Source organism: Stegostoma tigrinum, chromosome 5, assembly GCF_030684315.1.
Source record: "Stegostoma tigrinum isolate sSteTig4 chromosome 5, sSteTig4.hap1, whole genome shotgun sequence".
Lineage (NCBI taxonomy): Eukaryota > Metazoa > Chordata > Chondrichthyes > Orectolobiformes > Stegostomatidae > Stegostoma > Stegostoma tigrinum.
This window is the reverse complement of record NC_081358.1, coordinates 20,887,662-20,910,415: the sequence shown is the minus strand read 5'-3', so window position 1 is coordinate 20,910,415 and position 22,754 is coordinate 20,887,662. Positions and strand designations below refer to the sequence as shown.

At 41.5% G+C, this 22,754-nt stretch overlaps 1 protein-coding gene across 1 annotated transcript in view; it reads left to right on the top strand.

Moving 5' to 3' along the window:
• The window catches only part of LOC125451547 (A-kinase anchor protein 7-like), a 45,013-nt gene extending 24,065 nt beyond the window's left edge, over nt 1–20,948 (top strand). The window contains exons 6-7 of the mRNA XM_048528751.1: nt 14,341–14,488; nt 20,296–20,948. Coding sequence (XP_048384708.1) covers nt 14,341–14,488; nt 20,296–20,948 — 801 coding nt within the window. The remainder of the gene's footprint in view (nt 1–14,340; nt 14,489–20,295) is intronic.
• Nucleotides 20,949–22,754: the final 1,806 nt, after the last annotated feature.

Genomic DNA, 22,754 nt, shown 5'->3' with positions numbered 1-22,754 from the left:
AACTGAGTTAAGGATCACTGGTCTGTAATCACCAGGGTTGTCTCTACTCCCCTTCTTGAACAAGGGTTGACGGCAATTCCCGCAACACATCCCTCACACCCCGCCCCCGCCACAACCGCCCAAAGAGGATCCCCCTCGTTCTCACGCACCACCCCACCAACCTCTGGATACAATGCATCATCCTCTGACTCTTCCGCCATCTACAATCCGACCCCACCACCCAAGACATTTTTCCATCTCCACCCCTGTCTGCTTTCCGGAGAGACCACTCTCTCCGTGACTCCCTTGTTCGCTCCACACTGCCCTCCAACCCCACCACACCCGGCACCTTCCCCTGCAACCGCAGGAAATGCTACACTTGCCCCCACACCACCTCCCTCACCCCTATCCCAGGCCCCAAGATGACTTTCCACATTAAGCAGAGGTTCACCTGCACATCTGCCAATGTGGTATACTGCATCCACTGTACCCAGTGAGGCTTCCTCTACATTGGGGAAACCAAGCGGAGGCTTGGGGACCGCTTTACAGAACACCTCTGCTCGGTTCGCAATAAACAACTGCACCTCCCAGTCGCATACCATTTCCACTCCCCCTCCCATTCTTTCGATGACATGTCCATCATGGGCCTCCTGCAGTGCCACAATGATGCCTCCTGAAGGTTGCAGGAACAGCAACTCATATTCCACTTGGGAACCCTGCAGCCCAATGGTATCAATGTGGACTTCACCAGCTTCAAAATCTCCCCTTCCCCCACCGCATCCCAAAACCAGCCCAGTTCGTCCCCTCCCCCCCACTGCACCACACAACCTGCCCAGCTCTTCCCCTCCACCCACTGCATCCCAAAACCAGCCCAGCCTGTCTCTGCCTCCCTACCCTGTTCTTCCTCTCACCCATCCCTTCCTCCCACCCCAAGCCGCACCTCCATCTCCTACCTACTAACCTCATCCTACCTCCTTGACCTGTCCGTCTTCCCTGGACTGACCTATCCCCTCCCTACCTCCCCACCTATATTCTCCTCTCCACCTATCTTCTTTTCTCTCCATCTTTGGTCCGCCTCCCCCTCACTCCCTATTTATTCCAGAACCCTCACCCCATCCCCCTCTCTGATGAAGGGTCTAGGCCCGAAACGTCAGCTTCTGTGCTCCTGAGATGCTGCTTGGCCTGCTGTGTTCATCCAGCCTCACGTTTGATTGTCTTGGATTCTCCAGCATCTGCAGTTCCCATTATCACAACCATTCCTGTCCCTGCTCTAGCCATGTCTCCGAAATGGCCACAACATCAAAGTCCCAGGTACCAACCCATGCTGCAAGTTCACTCACCTTATTCCGGATGCTCCTGGCATTGAAGTAGACACATTTCGAACCAACTTCTTGCTTGCCGGTGCCATCTTGCTTCCCTGAAACTTTATTTTGGACCACCCTACTCTCAACCTTTTCTCTTGTCAAACTACAATTTTGGTTCCCATCCCCCTGCTGAATTAGTTTAAACCCACTCGAATAGCCTTTGCAAATTTCTCCCCCAGGATATCGGTACCCCACTGGTTCAGGTGAAGACCATCTTGCTTGTCGAGGTCCCACCTACCCCAGAAAGATCCCCAATTATCCAAGAATCCAAAACCCACCCTCCTGCACCATCCCTGTAGCCATGTGTTCAACTCCTCTCTCTCCCTATTCCTCACCTCACTAGCACGTGGCACGGGCAACAAACCAGAGACAACAACTCTGTTCGTCCTAGCTCTCAGCTTCCATCCTAGCTCCCTGAATTTCTGCTTTAAATCCCTGTCTCTCTTCCTACCTATGTCATTGGCACCAATGTGGACCACGACTTGGGGCTGCTCCTCCTCCCCCTTAAGGATCCCAAAAACACAATCAGAGACATCCCGCACCCTGGCACCTGGGAGGCAACACACCACCCGTGAGTCTCTCCTCGTCTCCACAGAACCTCCTATCTGTCCCCCTAACTATGGAGTCCCCAATGACTAATGCTCTGCTCCTCTTCCCCCTTTCTTTCTGAGCAGCAGGGACAGACTCTGTGCCAGAGACCTGTGCCCCACTGCTTTCCCCTGGTAAGTCGTCCCCCCCAACAGTATCCAAAATGGTCTACTTATTGTTGAGGGGAATGGCCACAGGGGATCCTTGCACTGCCTGCCGGTTCCCTTTCCGTCCCCTGACGGTAACCCATCTGCCTTTCTCCTGTACCTGAGGAGTGACTACCTCCCTGTAACTCCTCTCAATAACCCCCTCTGCCTCCCGAATGATCCGAAGTTCATCCAGCTCCAGCTCCAGTTCCCTAATGCGGTTTTCAAGGAGCTGGAGTTGTCACCTTACCAATCAGGTACAGAACTTTTTTTTTGGTTAGAGGAGGAGGATGGGTGGAAGACACTATCCGGTTAGTGTTTCGGGTAACGCACCCACACAAATATATTACCTCACTCACTCACCAGTCCCGTGTTGGCTCCTACCCAGTGTCCCTCTGCCTATTCACCGGCAACCAGAAACCAGAAGACTACGATGGAATTTTTTCACTGGCTTGTCATTTCCAGTGGCAGAATCCGAATTGTGCATCAGCTCTCTTGTTATCCCATATCCCTAGTGATTGCAATTTACGTTCCAAGTGATTCCATGACGGGAGTATTTTCAGTCACAAAATCTGCTGTCGGCTCAGATTATTTTAGTCTCCCAGTCAAACTGGGAGCCTGTGTATCACTGCCAAAACTTTCATTACCGTTTATGTAAGACTTGACCATGAAGATGGCATGGATTTTTTAACACTTTAAGTTTCACTTTTAAATAACTTGCATTATTGATTTCAATATATTTCGTTAGACATGGTCACGTTTTTCATCTGGCTCTGTTCGAGAGCTGAATCTACTGGTATACCTCATGGTCGGTACATTGGATATAAGGATATTTGGAATTTTCCTTTTTATTGTGGTCAAGCAATGTTCCTTTACACTCACTGTACAGAATGTTCATGTTAGTGTTTGTAATGTTGTACTTGCTGTTTTATGGGACATGGCTCAAGTAGCTCTCCCTCCTTTTATTTTTAATTAGTAAAGGGCTTGTTTGAGATCAATCCACTCCATGGAAATGATTCAGTTGTTGGCCCATTGCTCAGCTGAAGTACAATGCTAGGGTAGTCACTTCTGTTTGATACCCAGAATGAGTTTTTGCAAATGATCTAGTGTCTTTCAATTCCTCATACATGCATGCAAGTTGGCCGGTCTATAGTGTGATGGGTAGGAAGTTCTTACACACATTGTCATTATGCTCCATCCCTCTCGCTCCAGTTTGTAAACGTGAACGCTGGTTGTTGCCAACATATCCTGGCAACAATGTGGGTGTGATAGACTGCACCTGTGAGAGATGTGTAATGGCAACAAAGCTGACAGCCTGACTCTTCAAAGGGAAGCACAGAAATTGGTGCATTTTCATGACAAGAGCATCAATCCCCTCCCAGGTACATTGTAGAGTTATAATGGGAACCGCAGATGCTGGAGAATCCAAGATAACAAAGTGTGGAGCTGGATGAACACAGCAGGCCTAGCAGCATCTCAGGAGCACAAAAGCTCATGTTTCAGGCTCTCTGGTGAAGGGTCTAGGCCCAAAACGTCAGCTTCTGTGCTCCTGAGATGCTTGGCCTGCTGTGTTCATCTAGCTCCACACTTTGTTACATTGTGGAGTGGCTGACTCTGAAATTTCACAAAGGTCCCAGTGGTTTTCTGAAACTATCTTCTTTAATAAAAGTTGAGAGTTGCCCTTATCCTCAACTGGATTTCAACTATTTTGGTTCTTCATTTACTCTCTTTGGCAAATAGCTTCTACTGTGCTCAGGATGACAGGCAACCTTCAGCCTTAAGCAATCGATCTCTTGTCCTGCTCCCTTCTCCACTCATTCTGTACAATTAAATGAGGAAACTGATGGCCTCTGGCACAACTGCACAAAGCCTACCAGTGCAGTTTTAAACTAAGACAAACTGTGGAAAGTGGCACTTTGTGTGAACTTAGTATATTGGAGCTCAGTCTTGAGTTCACGAATATTTTTTGGGGAGTGGAAAATCAAGACTCATGCCCCTTGAACAGTGGCTGAATGTGCCTGACAGCCAACGTCAGCCTTGCTAATGGTACACTTTCACATGGCAATCTTTCAACTGCTCACAGTGCCACTTCGATTTCTATATCTCTGGAAGACAACGTGGCCACCATCTACCTCAGGTACCACAGTCCGCTTCCATTCATTCACCTACTCTTTTTACCTTGGTTCCTTGCTGCTCAGCCAAAAAATTGTACTCCTTCCAGGTGTACCCTGTGGGGATCCTGCTTTACACAAATAGATTGACCAGGAACAATTCAGTGGAAAAGATTCCATCACAACAACGGATACTTTGGTCTCTGAATTGCACTGGTAGGGCAATTTATGAAGATATTGACACTTTTTTTGGGATTTTTTTTGACCATCACTATACTCTCGGGTTCTCACTTTCTTACCCCACCCCACAAAAATTTGGCATTAAATGTTTCGTCATTCTCCCATAGAGCATGCATGGCCCATGGGGATCATGGTCCTTAATATCACTGATGAGACTTGGTTATTTTGATGAATCAGTCCTTTGCTATCCATATATTCTGTTACGATACTAAGATGACCAAATTCAGATGTGATCTTGTTAAAATCCAGTAACATTTTTTCTTTTAAAATAGACTAAGTTTAAAACTTGATTTTCGAGGAATAAAGCCAAAAACTCCTCTTATAGATTGTCTTCCTTTTGTTTCTGTAATGTGTGTGCGACTAGCACTCTGCTATCCAGAAATAATCGGAGATCAATATGGCGTGAGACAAACTGTGGTTGGATACTCACTGCAGTCACGGCTAATGCCACAGATGATTCAGCAACTCGTCCAGCTGTTTGTTACATTGAGTCACCAAATCCTATTACAATTTTGCTTCCTTGATGAGAAGTATCAAATCTTCATTTTCCAAATTCTGGTCTGTATGTTCTCAAATGCTACTCTGGATTGGACTGCCACAGTGTTGGCTGAGTCACTTGTTGGGACTGCACTCTCCCCTGGATTTTGAGTCTACACTTCAACCCTGTCACTTAGTGTAGCACTTGGCAGGGTCAGCTTCATGCAGTTCCTCTGGCCTCTCTGAACTCCAGACTTAGCTCTAGACTTTTGGTCTTCATTGAGCCTCTGCTTGCAGCTCCAGATGGCTCCTGGGACTTGAATGACACCCAGTTCCTTTGCCATCAGCAGCTCTTGATTTTGTATGGCACCACTTTTTTAATGGTCGCTTCTCCATTATAGTGTCACCTGAGCCAACATCCACTACTATTGCTGCTCATAGAATCCTTACAGAGTGGAACAGACGATTTGGCCCATTGAGTCTATTCTGTCCCTCTGAAGTCTATCCCACTTGGTCCTGCCCTGTCCCTGTAACCACACATTTTCCACGGCCAACCCACCAACCCTGCACATCCCTAGATGCTATGGACAATTTGAGTATGGCCAATTCACCTAGCCTGCACACCTTTGGAGTGTAGAAAGAAACTGATAGAGACTGGGAGGACATGTGGAGTTTGCACAGACGGTTGCCCAAGGGCAGAATTAAATCTGGGTCCCTGGCGCTGTGAGGCACCAGTGTTAACCTCGGAGCCACTGTGCTGCCCCTCCTCCAGGGTTCCTCCAGATTCCTGACTACTTGGAAACTGCTAAAATACCAGATTTTGACCTAACTTCTAAGCTCTGACCGACTCTTTGCCCCAAGATAGTAACTTTCTACTCTGCCTCTGAGTGACTGGACCTCATGGGTCACCATGCACATCAAACCTAGCCCTGGGTGCTCTCTGTTCTGTGCTAGCCTCCCAATGCAAAGCTGTGATACAGTCTCCTTCCTGACCGCTGTAATCATAATAGTGAAACCTTGCATGGAGCAAGTGCAGTTGGTCATGTTGTGAATATCTCTAGGATTTCCTTGCAGACTTTGGTCGCTGCTACGATGTCATTTGGATATATCGCCCAAAAAGGTCATGCCTACATTGGTGCTTCTGTGCAGAAACCGCTTTTTTTTTTTTGCTGAGCTCATGTTTAACATTAAATGTGATATTATAGTGTTGGCAAATCTCTTCAGAAGTTTTGTAGTTTTTCAAATCTTTGAGTTTGACCAGAGAGATGTAGATTTAAATAGGACTGGAACAAGGATTCTGCTGAAGTATGCAACTTTTGGGGGGGAAAAGACCTACGTGGATGTTAAGTAGCAAATTTCAAACAAGTCTCGGCAAGCAATTCAGTTAACTGTCCTGACATTTCTAAAATAGAAGTGTCTCCAATTGTATGTGCGTTTTCTATGACGCGTGGGATGCTGCAGCTGACATTGAACCTGAAATACGGGGAGAGAAAATTTGAGGAGCACAGGAATAAGTGTATGTGAACAAAATTTTTGAAACAAGCTTTTTGATAGTCCATGTTTAGACGAAAGGCCTGGCTCCTGAGGTGTCTAATTATTTTATACTTTGCGTTAAGGTGGGTAAAAGGAAGATGGACTGACCTGATTTGAGTGTTAGACCGATTTATAATACAGCAGAAGGCTTTCTTTATGGAGTGAAAACAAAATGACAGCAAATTGTAATTGCCATCCCATCTTTATGGTTCTGTTTAACTATATGAAGAACTTATAGATGGTAAATGTAGAACTATGAACCATTTTGGACAAGTTGTTGTTATTAGAAAAGCTCAGCAGGTCTGGCAGCATCTGTGAAGGAAAAATCAGTTAACGCTTCAGGTCTGGTGACCCTTCCTCAGTTGGACCCGAAACATTAAGTTGGATTTATTTTTTTTCTCTTCATAAGCGACGCCAGACCTGCTGAGCTTTTCCAGCAACTTCTGTTTTTGTTCCCGATTTACAGCATCTGCAGCTCTTTTGGTTTTTTTTTGAAGTTGTTATTAGAGCCTGTCCCAAAGGTCTCACTTTTTAAACAGTTAGTTTTGCTTTATCTGTGAGGTAAAATCAAATTTGCAAAGTGGGCAATGCACCCTTTCCTCTGAGATATGCTCGTGTTCATCCGTATTCCAGATTAATCTTTGCTGGCTGGATATATCTTTTTTGCTGCTAGATATGAGCAAAACCAAGTTAAGGGGTGGAATCTTATCGGGACCTGAATGATGGGGTTCAAACCAGAAAATCTGGCAGAACGCTATGAAAAGTAGAAATAGGGGTTTTAAAACCTCTGGAACAAGGACTGTGTTTTCCAGCAGACTTCCAAGCCTGGCTGAGATTCTTGCTAGGCAGCCATGAGTTTTTTATATATGTAAATAAAGGGGATTGTTGCTTGTTTATGACTCCTGTTTCACCCCCAAAAAGGGATAGGGAGCTGTAGTTAAAATTCATTTGAGGATGTCGCCAAGCCAGCATTCATTGCCCATCCCTTGAGAGTCAGCCACATTGCTATAGGTTTGGAGTCACATGTAGACCAGACCAATAGGGAAGGAAGCTCCCATCCTTACAAGGACATCAGTCAACCAGATGGGTTTTTCTGACAAATAGTGGTTTCCTGGTCATTATTAGACATTAAATTGCAGATTTTATTGAATTAAATTTTTACCAATCTAGGAATTTATGACCTGAATGCTGGAGCAGCTACCCAGTGTCTCAATTTTGTCACTTAATACTGGCACCCCAGGGTATGGTCCATGGGCACTGACTGCATGAACTCCATGGATGCGAACATCTGGTACCTGCCAGCGTCTGTGCATTGTCAAGGTGCATCGCTGGTCCATTTAGTGGATGGTTCTGCATTTTGAGGTGTGCTCGTAGCTATCATTGAAATGCTATTGCAAGGACGTTGCGCACGGCCGAATGTTCAGTTTATCGACTAATCAAGGCTGCAGCTCAGGCCGCTTGCTTGGTCTCTTAAAACTTGGTCACCTTGGTACCTACCCGAATGCTGTCAGTGTTCATGCCTTGCCATGCCATACCTGTTAACCCAGTTGTCTTGGCCAGCACCTAAAGGCTGTGTTGACTTCTTGTCGATTGTGATTGTTTCCAGGGAATGGAGGGTAAAAGAGGAAATGGCCTTTGTTTGGAGTGGGAGGGGCTGGCTGGTGGTTTGGGGCTTGGGGAATCGACTGGATGGCTGGTGCGAGCTGTGATCTCTGCTATCGCTTTGCTACAAGCAGCCTTCAAGAAAGTGCCTCAACTGGACAAAGTCAAGCAGAGTAGTGATAGCATAATAAGATGCTGAGGAACTTGGAAAATGGGAGTAGCCTTCCGAGGAGGGTAAGACCACTGAGAAGGAAGGAGCTCACTGTGTGTGTTCAGAACTCTGCTGTATCAATTGCTGCAAACCGACCGGGTCTGTTTGATGCCTGGGTGCAGTTGGTAATCCTGGGCTGTAAAACAATAGTTGGTCACCATTTGTGTTTTTGTAGACATGCATGGGGTCATGATGTAGGATGACTGAGATTGAGTCTGTCTTCATTTCTGATTGTAAATAGGAATCTTTGGTATTGTTTGTTTCTGTCTATGAAATGGCTCCTCACTGTTATAGATTAGACCAAACCCTTTTCAAATGTATCAAAGCAACAGCTTAGACCCTGACATTTTCTTGAAGGCAAGTGTAAGGTGGTGTGTTCCAGATGATGTAATTCGATCGGTCATACATTAAGTAAAATGTGCTTTATCCTTACTCTGCAGTTAAAATACAAACAAAAGAGAATTAGTCTAACTTTAACTCTCTATATTGGAAAAATTAGTTGTTGAATAATAGATTCTAACAAACAGAAACTGTTCCAGTAAAGTAACATCCTTTTGAATTTGCCTTTTGCCAGAGAAGTTTTTATTGGTCTCTGTGTCTCTCGTGATGTTTCTTCAGTCCAGGGAGAGAGAGAGGGAGAGAGAGAGATGTGCATAACAACTTCCATGGCTCTGTGGGTACCTGAATCCACCCATTCATGTTGCTTCTGTTGTTCTAACCATTTTAAAAACAAAAACCAGGCATCCTCTGATTTTACAGGCCTGGAAGAGAAAATTCAGCACCTGTCTCAATGTGTCTTCAAAACAACTGACAAACTGGACCTCTTAAAACCATAGTGTGGTCACACTGAACAGGTGCCAGGCTACAATGGGAATTGGGAGAAAATGTGTTGATGGGTTCACGGGTAGTAAAATAAGGTGTGGCTTATTAATTAAATAGTGGCTAGGGTAAGAAAATGAAGCTTTATATATGACATGCCAAGTGGTGTGTGCTGATGCTGGGTGAACTGTTAGTGATAGTCGAAGGGAAGTTCAGGATGCTGTTGTTTTGCTGGGATTCCAATTAGCGTGTAGCACCATCAAGGCAGATCTATTTCCGATATCTAGATAGTGGTGTGTTCTCCCAGCTATGGCATATGGTAAGATTGGACCAGCATTGGAGATGGGCACCATTTGGGCAGTAGGTAGAGATTTTGGGATGATACACAAGAAACTAGTTGGGTCTTGTGGAGAGAAACTGTCCATGGAGCTCAGTGAAATTGACACTTGGGCAAAAAGCAGTAAGATTCAGTCCATAGGTCTCCAATTCTGGCTGCTCTGTTTTAGACTTTGCCTTGGACCAAATGCTGTGGTATTAAATTTTGTGTGATGGGTATAGTGGTAATCTCATGGATTTGAATCCCACCATGGCAGATGGTGACATTTTAATTAAAATCTCAAGAAATAAGCCAGCCTAATGGTGAGCATGTAACCACTTGTTTTTAAAAAAAACACCCTGGTTCAGTAATGTGCTTCATGGAAGATCTACCATTCTTACCTACTGATCCCTACATGTGACTCCAGACCCACAACACTGTGCTTGACCCTTAACTGTCCTTTATGCATTATACATGAGCAACAAATACTGGTCCAGCCAGCAACAGCTACATTGCATAAACAAAAAGCCTGTTTGAACGCTTGTCTTTTGGTGAAGAGTCAACGATCATGATCCTTTGCCATTTTGGACATAGCCTTTTTTTAAAAACAGTTGGATTAAAACTTCCTTTGTGACTGTAATCTTGTAAGGACTGGTATTTTAAAGTTGACATAGAATTATTGAGCTAAAATATAACCCATGGGTGTGAAAATGTTTGGTAAAACTTTCACAGATACAAATTAATGCAGAGAATGTGGCTTTTTTTTCTTCCCTGCACAGTTAAGGGATGGGATGTTGCTGACTGTTTTATTGTCTATTCCTATGATACTTAAAGGTGATTGTCACATTTTTAACTGTAACTGTTTGTGGTATAGGTACTCCAGCAGAGCAGTTGTGCAGAGATTTCCTGAATTTTGTTTGAGTGGAAATGGTGTTAATTTATTGGTTCATTTTCAAGTTAGGATGATGTGAGATTTTGGAGAGGAAATTTCAGGTGTAGGTGCTTCCATTATATTTACCTAGAAGAGCAAGGGTAATTATTACAATATATTAGGCTTGGGTGTTTGGAAGGTTTTGTTGAAGCAGCCTTTGACAAACTACAGCAACACATTTTTGTGATGATGTGCACTATTACCACTTTGTGCAAGTGAGGGAGGTGCTAAATGTTTATGATACTGGATGACGAGTCATCAAAGGCCTATTTTGTCCTGGATGGTGTTTGATTTTGTAGTTGAGCTGTACACATACAAGCAATGGGGGTATTTGGTCACACTTCGGATTTTGTGCCCTTACAGATAGTGGAAAAAAGTCTGAGGGAGGTGGGATGATGACTCTTCAGAATTTGGTTTGCTTTACCGTAACCGCAAGTAGACAAGTACAGCGAAAAGCTTTGCCTTGACCAGTACAGGCAGATCATCGCAAACAAGGACATAAAGATCATAGAGTGCTTAGAATGAGGCATACAGATTACACTGCACAGGAGGTACACGAAACAAGATCAATATTAGCAAGATCAACATTATTTGAAGTTAGTCCATTCATCAGTCTAGTGATGGGAGGGAAGAAGCTGTCCTTGAATCTGCTAATGCATGTTTTCAAGCTTCTGTATCTTCTGCCTGATAGAAATTCCGTCTCCTGACATAATCAGTTGTTTGACTGGCCCAGTTTTGTATTCGGTGAAAGAAGACCCTACCCTTCAATTTTATGGGCCTGTGTAACAAGAACCTGGCAAGAGATAGTTAGTTAGATTTTCCTTTTGTTTTTGGAGATGATCGTCACCACCTGGTACTTGTGTAGTGTGTTGTCAGAACAAGGTGAGAAAGACAATTTGTTTCTTATCAAAGAAAGATGTCATTTTGTCATCTAACATTGAAGAACAAGTGTTGAAACTGAGAGCAAACCAGATTTATACACCTCTGGCTGAATGGAAAATATGACAAGGGGAAATGAGCCACGTCCTGATCAATATATGGACAGTGTATTTTAACTTATGCATTACAACTGACAAAAATTTATAAGTAATGATGCTTTATTGACTGGGGACCACCAGTCACAATATTTTCTGAGAATAAATTATTCATATCACAATGGGTCCCCATTTGTATGCCGTTGAATTATTTTCATTGTCAGAAAAATGGACAACATGCATAATTTTTTTTATTTGAATATCTTTCTGAAAACCAGTTACATTGGACTGCTGCTATATTAACCTCTTGGTCCCAGTAGACAATTTTGTTAGTTGAACATATTTGATTTCATCAGTAGAATCATCAGGCAGACTGTCTCCTGCGAAGGTTTACGAAAAATTCCACAATGCTTTCCCATTTAACAGAGGTTTGCTATTTTAAAATGCCAGATTCTCTTCAGCAAAAGATCTGTCTCTAGAGAATGTGTCTGTTGAAGGAAACTGCAGTGAGAAATGAAAACTAGAAAACAGACCAGGAAACTTTAGGGTAGACAAAATAGCATTATTTAAAGTTCAACAAAGTTAAAATGTTTTGAAAGATATAGATTGGCATTGATATTAATGATCTCTCTTGATAGAGGTGACAATTGCATTCTCCTGTGTTCACCATCAGAATGTTGCATTATGATCCCAGCTGCTGGTAATACAGAACAACTCAAATCCCAGAGTGAAACCTGGCTTGATGAGCTCTCTTAGATAATAAAGTGTGGAGCTGGATGAACACAGCAGGCCAAGCAGCATCTCAGGAGCACAAAAGCTGATGTTTGGGGCCTAGACCCTTCCTCAGAGAGGGGGATGGGGTGAAGGTTCTGGAATAAATGGGGAGAGAGGGGGAGGCGGACTGAAGATGGCGAGGAAAGAAGATAGGTGCAGAGGAGAGTGAGCTATCTTAGTTCCTCTTTTAATGTGGAAGTGAATCATTTGATCATCTTAAGAGGCTGCAGTACACTCCTAAAACTGATTGAACTTGCATATGCACAAAGGAAATCTATTTTACCCAATACAAAAATTTTTGCAAATTGAGATATTTCAATAAGATGAAAGATTCAAACCTTTTACCGTCCATCTCAGATACTCTGCTCACAACAAAGAATGGTGGAAGGCAAGGTGTTGTAGGGGTGAAGCTACTGTTAGTTCTGAATTAGTTAGAAATTTCAGATGTGGTTAATGTAAGACTGATATCAAGTGGGTTAGAAGGTGACATGATGGTAAGCGAAAGATTTTCTATCAGAAATAAGACAGGTTTTCAGATGAGCTGAAACTTGAGGATGAGAGACCCCTGACAGAGTACTGCATTAGGTAAAGACTACAGATGATGCACATAATATCTCACAACACAGAAGGTTTTGCATTTTTAAGAAAAAAGTTATCCTAACTGCTGCTTCACTCCAACTTTTGCAGATTGTCTTTCTTTTTCAAGTGTATAACCAATTTGCTTTTGAAAGTACCTTTTTTGAAGCATGCAGGCTAAGTTGGGTGTGGAGGTACATAATCCTTGTGAAGGACAAAATGTGGAATCAATCTGAGCTTGGGGTCACACAGCACTAAGATTGCGAACACTTGAGAGTGCCAAGTGAAAAGGACTTTGTTTAATGGTAGGAATATGGAGTTTATCTTGGGGACCAAAAAATTGGGACTCCCCAAAGTTTAATTGAAGGAAATTTACAGCTGAATGAGACTTTGTGTGATCAAACTGACAGACACAGTAAAGAAATTAAGCAAGATGCAGAGTTGGAGTCAGATGCCTATTCTCTCAGGATTCCAGATGAAATAGTTCTGGCACAGGAAGAAAAATTATTAGATTGTTCCTCTGTAGATGTAGGAACAATGTCCAATAAGGACAATCTCTCTCTCTCAGCTATACAATCCAGAAAAGATGTTGGATCAGGAAAACGCTGCTTGATAATTTGTGTGCGGAGCATGAGAAGGGATATGTTCTCTGGCCGTAATGGGGGTGCTTGCTGTTTTCATGTCAGCTTGCAGGAAAAACTTGATTTGAAAGATTTAACCAGTTTCACGAATAAGGGTGCAATTTGATTGGAATTTCTGCCCTATTTCAGGCTTCATTCACTTGTAAGCTGTGTAATCTGAAGTATAAATGTTTACTTGTAATTATTTTAATGAACACATTGGCATCATGTATAGTACTTAAATTAATGTTGACAGATATGTTTTCACAATGGAAACTTTACCATTCAGCAATTTACATAACAACCATATTTTATTTGTAGAATAACAACTGCAAGTCTAAGATGGGTTTTTAAAAGAAAAATTGCTGACCTCCCCCTTTTTTTGCGCTCAAACACAAGGTGTGATTTTTATCTTATTTATTTGGCACATTTTGATCAATATGTGGAAGACTGTCTAGCCTCTTGATGTAAATCTAACTGTTCCATCAAACTCTCACTAGGGATTAATTATAGGAACCATTAACTATGTATTCAAAACAAACAAACCAGAGCCTGAAAATAAAAACAGTAATTGGACCTTAGACATAATGGTCATTTTTTTGAAGTGTCATAAAATACTTAAGATCTAAATTAATTCCGTAGAAATTTTCTGCTCAGAAGAGTGGAAAAGGGAGAATTCAGTAAGGTTAATGCTTGAAATTCTAACTGTAAATAATATTGGCTTGGTCTCAGATTTGCATATTGTAAAATTTTAAAGCATTCAAAAAGGCAATGCAACATAGTAAACGGGAAACAGCCGCAGATGCTGTAATTCAGGAACAAAAACAGAAGTTGCTAGAAAAGCTCAGCAGGTTTGACAGTATCTGTGAAGAAAAAATAAATCAGTTAATGTTTCTGGTCCGGTGACCCTTCCTCAGATCAACTAAGTAACATGGTCACACTAAAATTAGATTATGTTACCAAGTGGTAACTTTTTGTTAGCATCAGAATTTCTGATATCTGCACTAGTACAGATGCACATGCCGGTTCTAAACAACAGATCCATAATGAAGCATTAGTTGTGGTGTTTTCTTTTTCAGGGTTTTAGAAAAATCTGCCCAGAGCTCTACAAAGAATATGAAGAGGCTGTCTTTGGCACAGAAGTGTTTCAACGTATTGATCTCTGTTCAATGCACAAGAAAAAGCAACCCTCTGGTTATTATCATTGTGAGAGCTCAATAGATGTAGGTAAGTATGATTATCTCCTAACTCACCAAAGGAAAACTAGAAATGTTTTTGCAGAACACTATAAATAAAATGAGAGCTCAATATTTCTCTGCCATAAGCAATCCTATTAGTGTTTCAATGAAAAGCACTGTGATTTCAGAGAAAACAACATCAGCAGCAAAAGTGAAGTTGATAAAGTCATGTTGGCAATGCAGTAATACATCTAGGGAAAAATGGTAAGACTATGGAAAATGAAAGTGTAATTGGAGCAGGAGAAATGGATTAGAAAATATTGATGTAGTCTGTTGTGAAACAATGATTAGATGTAAACACAAGTTGTAGCAGGAATAGGCTACTCAGCTCTTGCAGCTTGTTCCACCATTCATTTGATTTACTTCACATTTCTGCCTAATTCCCAATAATAATCCACCCTGTTGCTTGTCAAGAAAAGCATCTACCTCTGCCTTAAAAATATTCAAAGGCTCTGCAAGAGCAACTTACTGCAGGCATATGGTGGGGCATGGATTAATGTTATTATAAAGTGAAACCTCTAACACCATCCCCTCTTCCTAAAACTAAATGAGAAGTTATGAGGGGTTTGGGAAAGTGGTTTTTAACTCAAACACTTGACCATAATTTCAGCATCATAGCTGTAACATTTTTAAGGAATGTGTCACAGAAGGATGGTCAGCAGAATGTTAGTCAGCCCTAGAAACTTAAAGCAAACCTAATAATTTAATGTGTTGGCTGTCCTGATTTTTATTTTCCCTTCCCCAAAGCTTTCAAAATGATGTTAGTGACTTGGCATGGCTGCACTGAGATAACAAAGTGTAGAGCTGGATGAACACAGCAGGCCGAGCAGGAAAGCTGGCATTTTGGGCCTAGGCCCTTTTCTGAAGGAGGGTCTAGGCCCGAAACTTCAGCTTTCCTGCTCGGCCTGCTGTGTTCATCCAGCTCTACATCTTGTTATTGCAGATTCTCCAGCATCTGCAGTCCCTACTATGTCTGGCATGGGTGCAGTTGGGAACAGAAACCAATGGAGTATAATTTCTAAAACTAAACCAATATCTGAAGTACAGCTGTAGGGTGGGGGGGAAGACTTTCAGATCATTGGCTCTTTAACACTTTTTTATTTGGAAATTTACATCCAACATGGTAATTAGCACTAATTTACACCGATTATAATCCACTTGTTTTTATTGAAATGATTAAAAGTTGAAATGTAAGGCTGTGCAGGTAGAGACTTTTTTGTTTCAACTGCTTAATGTAGAATGATTATCTTTACTAGAAATGTCAATGCAGTAAATGGAAACAGTGGCCTGATCATGGCTATCAAGGGAAATAAAAGATAGTATTGGATCAGAGGAAAGGGCATACAAATCGGCCCAAAAAAAACCCTCCAGCAGACATGAGGACGGGGAGCAGTTTAGATTCCAAAGGAGAACAAAGGGTTTAATTAAGGGGGTGGAAATACAGAACAGCTGCTGATCCTAAGTATTTATATTCAGTATGTGAAAAGAGAAAGATAAGTGAAGACAACTGTAAATCCTTGTAAGTGAGAAGCAGGAGGGAGGTATAATGGGGAAGAAAGATGACAGACCAATTAAGCATATTTTGGCTCAGCCTTTACAAAAGAGGACACAAAATCCTAAAGTGACAGAAGACAGTGAGGGACTGAAGGATATCTGGATTAGTAGGAAAATAGTGTAGGGGAAATTAATAGGATGAAAGGCAGCAAAATCCCCAGGGCTTGAAAATCTACATTTCATAGTACTTGGTGGCCCAAGAAATGTTGATGCATTGGGGGTCATCTTTCAAGCTTCTACAGAGCCTAGAACAGTTTCTCTAGATTGGAGGATAGTTATTGTGACCCCACTTCCCTTAAAACAAAAAGGAAGGAGATTTTTGCAAAAAGGAATGATAAGACTGGTTGGTTTGACATCAATAGGTGGAAAAATGCTAAATCCTTGTACAAGAGTTAACTGCAGAGCACTTGGAAAACAGTGACTATCCAATCCAGTCAGCAAGGATTTGTGGTACCAAGCCGCACCTCCATTTCCTACCTACTAACCTCATCCCACCTCCTTTGACCTGCCCGTCTTCCCTTGACTGACCTATCCCCTCCCTATCTTCTTTTCTCTCCATCTTCGGTCCGCCTCCCCCACTCTCCCTATATTTATTCCAGAACCCTCTCCCCATCCCCCTCTCTGAAGGGTCTAGGCCCGAAACGTCAGCTTCTGTGCTTGTGCTCCTGAGATGCTGCTTGGCCTGCTGTGTTCATCCACCTTCACACTTTGTTATCTTGGGAACTGCAGATGGTGGAGAATCCATTATCACAAATGCAGGAAGGATATCTTCCCTGCCACCCCCCACTGCAATTTCACCTGCCTGTCTGTAGGGGGAGTATCTCCAGGAGATGAGAACTAGTAGTGTTCTTTGTTAGCAGTTCAGAATTGTTTACCTGGAGCTAGAATTTATTTCTAATAAGTAGCCATCAGAACCAAAACTTGTGTTCTGCATTCTGTCAACTTGGGTCTCTTTTTTTTAAAAAACAGATAAAATTGGGGAATTTTGTCTAGAGGAAAAAAAATCAAATGCTGTGATCACTCTGGGAATACTGGAGCTTGATTTCTAGCGTGCTACTGTAGTGAGGTGTAACACTAAGATGAAATGAATCTTGGGATCTCAAATGCAAGAGGAAAGGATACAGTAAATGGAAGGATTCTTGGGAACATTGACATACAGGGGGATGTTATGTGAGGCTGTAGCTCTCTGAAAGTGGCAACACAACATGGTATAGAAGATGTATGGTAAGCTTGTGTTCATCAGTCAGGGCATTGAGTACAAAGATTGCCAAGGTGTGTTGCAGCTGTATAAAACTTTAGTTTGGCCACATTTGGCATATTGTGTGTAGTTCTGGTCACCACACAATAGGAAGGCTTTGGAGAGGGTACAAAGGAAGTTTATCAAGATGTTGCTTGGATTGGAGTGATTTAGCCACAAGGAGAGGTTGGACAAATTGGATTGTTTTCACTCGAGCATAAGAAACTGAGGGAAGTATGGAAGCATATAAAATTGAGGCATAGATTAGGTGGAAAGTTGCCTCCCCACCCTGAGTGGAAATTTCAAGTACTAGGGTATAGGCTTGAGGGGGGAATTTTGAAGAAAACAAAACCTTTCAGTGCAGAAGCAAGCCATTCAGCCCATCTGATAAATACTGACCCTCCAAGCAACACCACCCCCACCCCATGTCCCGATCCCAGTTATGCCACATTGCTGACCACTGAGCCACCATGCCACTCTGTGGCAGACAGACAAAGAAAGCTGTTCTGCCTTATACAGGGCAGTGTAGTCGTGCTGTCAGTGGAGATGATAGAAACAACAGATTCAACAGGAACATCGAAAAAGAGGCATTTGGGAGTCCATGGGGATCCAGAAGTTGGAGCTGTGGGCTGACAGCTGTTTGTCACCCCTTGCTAGTGGTTGCCTCCTTTTTGTCTTGACTTCCTACCTGTCATTTTTTGATTTAGAGCCCTGGGATATTACTTGTACACTTAATTGACAAATTTTGAATTATTGTCAAGTAAATGAAAACAGTGTTTGACTCTAGCTAGTGATATAGCAACAGAAGAGAAGTTAGCAATTATTTTTGTTTGCTAATGACACAAGTGAGATTTGTAACTGTTGGATCATTTGGGTATGAAATGCCTTAAGGTCTCCAGACAGTGAAATGATCGAGAACTTGGTCAAGTTGAGATTGCCTGCTCGTCTTTTCAGTATGTGAAAAATGTTTGGAAAATTAGGGGAAAAAAAATCTTGATTTTACTCATTGAGCGCCACCAAGGAGAGAAATGAATTGTTCAAGTTTTTTGTGAAACCGAAATACTAACTTGGAGTACTAGGGAAAAATACAGGAAAGAAAAACCATGAAATAAATAAGATGTAATGTGAAAACAAAGTAGTTTCTGTCCTGTCAGAAAATTAGATTGTGTAATTGTCAATTAGAATTGCTCAACATTCTTGTTGCAAATTTATTTCCGTGGAGTTGTTGAAATCCTCTTCGTCTGTAGATGGCAGTAGGAGAAAATGGTTTGATTCTCCATGCTCTTCAGATGTCTATATTGTTTTAGAAATTACAGTATTGGTCTGAGAAACCTCAAACCATTGTAATCAGAGATAATGGGAACTACAGATGCTGGAGAATCCAAGATAACAAAATGTGAAGCTGGATGAACACAGCAGGCCAAGCAGCATCTTAGGAGCACAAAAGCAGACGTTTCGGGCATAGACCCTTCAGAGGACGCTCTGATGACGGGTCTATGCCCGAAACATCTGCTTTTGTGCTCCGAAGATGCTGCTTGGCCTGCTGTGTTCATCCAGCTTCACATTTTGTTATCTCTAACCATTGTAAACTGAGTTTATTCAGTGAATAGATGAGCTGGCTGAGCTTTGGCTAGGATCATAGTAGTGCAACAATTAACACTAGTCTGCCCAAGAGGAGAATAGAGGAGGTGTGAGTGCTCCTGCTCCTAAACTATTAATCTTTCTAGAAATATGAATGTTGGTCTTGGTGAAGACTGAATTGAGTTTGACTGTCAGGCCTTCCTGGAACTGATGGCCCTCTAAAGCTGATATCAAACTACACCAACTGGGTGAAATGCATTAATGTGATTTTAATTTGCAGAACCATAATTCCATAAATAATTGCCTTCAGCAGAGGTGATAATTTAACTTGGGGTGGGGAGCAAACTCTCCAAGTAACAATGTGTTCAGATTTTTGAAGTATTCTTTTTGATAGACATAGAACCAAGTTCTTAACCAGTGTTTATTTTTGGTTTGTTTGTTCTTGGTCTGTTTGTTTTTTTTTGTGAAGCTCCATTTATAACCTCAGTTATGCATCTTGCCTTGTACTAGATTTGCTTGTATTGTTCCATGTTAAAGATTGAGATGTTCAACTGTTTTTGAAGCTAATCTTTCCTATCTAGAAAAGTCTTTGAAAAACCAGAACCTTGGGATGTTCTTGATTTTCATGAACTATTTCCTCCAAACCTAATTCCATCCTCTAATATTCACAGGAATTATTGTATCCTAGGATTGAGATCATCCATACGGATGGTTCTCCTTTAAAAGGGATTATTACAAATTGGATGCTAGCCTTTTTAAGTATTTACCTGAAGCAAAGCTAATGCTTCTGGTAAATAGTTTCTGTCACTTGCATTAGGATGCTTGCTAGTGTGGCTCACTTTTTAAAAAAATTAATATACATACAACAGAGACACCTGCAGGATGTAATGTTGAAGCTCTTTATGTTCTGATGTGAATATAATAGCCTTGACATCCTAGGAATTGCTTTTGTATTCCTGTACCAAACCAGAACTAGGTAATGAACATTTTAATTAGGCTGCTTCTTGAAGACTTCAGAACTCAAGTCCTATAAAATGTACCAGCTGTGATTTTAAGATCTAAAGCACAAAAAATCCTTCAAATTTGAAAAGAAATCTGTGCAGAAAGAGATCAAAATCCCACTGTAGTGGAAAAATATGAACTGAACCAAACTTTGACACTCTGAAAACATTTTTATCAGTTGTAAAACCTCCAAATATAATTATCTTTGCTTTTACTGTTGTATAAAATATAAATCTATGTATTTCTTAAATTACACTGGTCATAGAATTCTATTGTAAAATAGTAATGCTAACAAACATGAGAGTTTTGTGTTCCCCAGGAATCGTCATTTAAGAAGAGCTGAGTTCAATATAGCAAGATTTCAAAGCAAAAATTTTCTATTTCAAATTCTATTGTTAACGCAATTTCTTCCTGTTCAAAAGGACTTGATAGTACACCACTTCCTTCTTCCGACTTCCCTACAGAGAATGTGGATGCGGCCAGAACCCCAGCATTTCCAGAAGGGTCAGTGCAGCAGGTGGAGCCTGAAATGCCACTCAAGTCAGAAGACCATGAAGAGTTATGCACAGACTCTTCTGCTGTTTTGACAGAGCAACCTGCCTCTGGGCCTGCAGAACCGCCAGAAAATGCACAAAGCCCTTCGAGTAGCCAGTTGCCTCCTGTCTGTGACACTCCAGTGGATCAACCCTGTACTACTAGTTTCATAGATGTACAAAAAGAGGGATTTGATTCAATTCACAGTGACTTAATGGATTTAGAAATGACTGCCCAATCTAGCCTGGAGGTCCCTCCGGCTAAGCTACAAAATAGCGTGCATCTCCTACCAGCTAGCATTCAGGAAGAACCTGAAAAACATTCAGCCCCCTCTGGATTATCTGTGACACAAACTGAAATGCAAGAGCTCAAGTGCATTGTGCAGTCTGGAATGGAGCAATTGGACAGATCTGTCCAGTACGGGTTTGCACAGTTGAACAGTAACATCGCTGGACTGAGTCAGAATATTGCTGACTTGGTGAAGATTCTTACTCTGATTCATTCTTGTGATCCTGTGGATGCATCCTGTCAAAATGTCTGAATGTTCCTGGCAAAAAATGTTGGGGGAAGGATGTTCTGTCCAGCATGATCTTGGTTGATTTTCCGCCACTAGGAATCTTATCAATGGTAGAGTCTGTGTTGTTTCTCCCATCATCAGGGAGAATGTGATACATAAGGATTTACATTAGTTGCCTGAAAATCTCTCTCTTCAGGCAAAGGTAGATTAGATTATATATTGAAAAAGTGTAATCACTGGTTAACTGCCTCAAAATGCAATGTGATTGCAGAGCCTGTATTATTGTGACAAGGAACTATCGTTACAACTAGTTGTCATTTTATTTGACTTTTTTTTGTTTGAATGCTCTCCCCTAATATGACCTACATCTTATCAAGGGCTAAACATGACAATCATACAGATGAGAGCAACAGTCAGCCTTTTAACTGACTGACTGGATTAGAACACACTAAGTGTTAGTTGAGTTTAAAAAAAATTAGAAATGACTTTTTAATGACTTTTTTCAAGGCTTCAATGGGTATAAAAGTTTTGCAACAATGGTGTACTTTAATCATTATTGTAATGGAGGGAAAAGAGGCAGCTAATTTGCCTACAGCAGTTTCACAAATACAAATGTTAACAGCTTAATTAATCTTTGTTAAACCACCTATCCTTGACTAACTGGCAAATGTTCTCCAACCTTCTTGCCAAGTGGACTTAATTGGTAAGCTAACAAATACCAATGAGGTGTTCTGCATTTTGATTAAAGCATTTCTGAAGGAGGCAAAGAGAGATACAGTTTAACTGGGAACTTAGACAACTAAAGAGAGAGAATTGCTGACATAAACTCTGGGTGCATTTTCAGAGGCAAGGATGCTATCTGCTATGTGATGTGGCCTTTTCAAGTGCATTTTAATGTTATCCATTAGTTGAGGAAAATTATAGTTGGGTAGAGCCACTGTTCCTTTTGAATATCCCAAGTGGCAACATTTGAGGACTCATTATACAAGGGATTGTTAATAATGCATAACACATCAGAGTTATTAGTAGAGAATTTGCCAGTAGGCTGAAACTTGGCATCAATAATCTCAGCAAGATTTCTTCTTCATTCCCTCGCCTCTGCAAGTTATGTAAAGTAACAACATGTCTTGTTTCTGCCTATTAATGTGTGTAGGTAGCCTACTTAAAGTGACCAAGGAAAGAATGCAGAGAAACTTTCTGGGACAGAAAGGGATAAGTAGCATAGCCTGTAGCAGCACACTCTTCTTAGAATTTGTCATGCCGGTTGCTGATAGCGTCATAAAAAATGCATGGTTTTTATCAAAACCAATACTTGCCATGGCTTTTGTAAAAAATTGAAGTTGGTTTGGGTGAAGATCAAGGGGAGCAAAAGCTTTTGAAACTGAAGATACAAATCATTTATCTTCTATCCTGTGCAATAGGCCTGGAATTCTCTAATACTACCAAACCTGAACTGATTTTCATTTTTGGTAACAAGATGAGCTGCAAACTGTTTACTGTTGCATAAGCCACAGACTATAACTGGGAATTTAGTTGTTAAGAATTCGAAACAGTTTTCAGTTAACAGGTTTTGAACTGACTGTGATAGAGTATATTTGCATTTAAATAATGGAAGAATTTATCCAAGTAAAATATGAAATTAATTAACACAACTGATCAAATGTGACTCCCAAGCTTGCTAACATCACTGAGCCTGAAAGAAAGGTGGTAATTACATGAATTGAGCAGCCTTTTGCACCAATACTTCAGTTAATGGAAACTGCAACAGCAAAAATTGAAGTTTATATAATAGCTTTGTGTGAGCTACATTCTTAAATGCATCTTAATTAT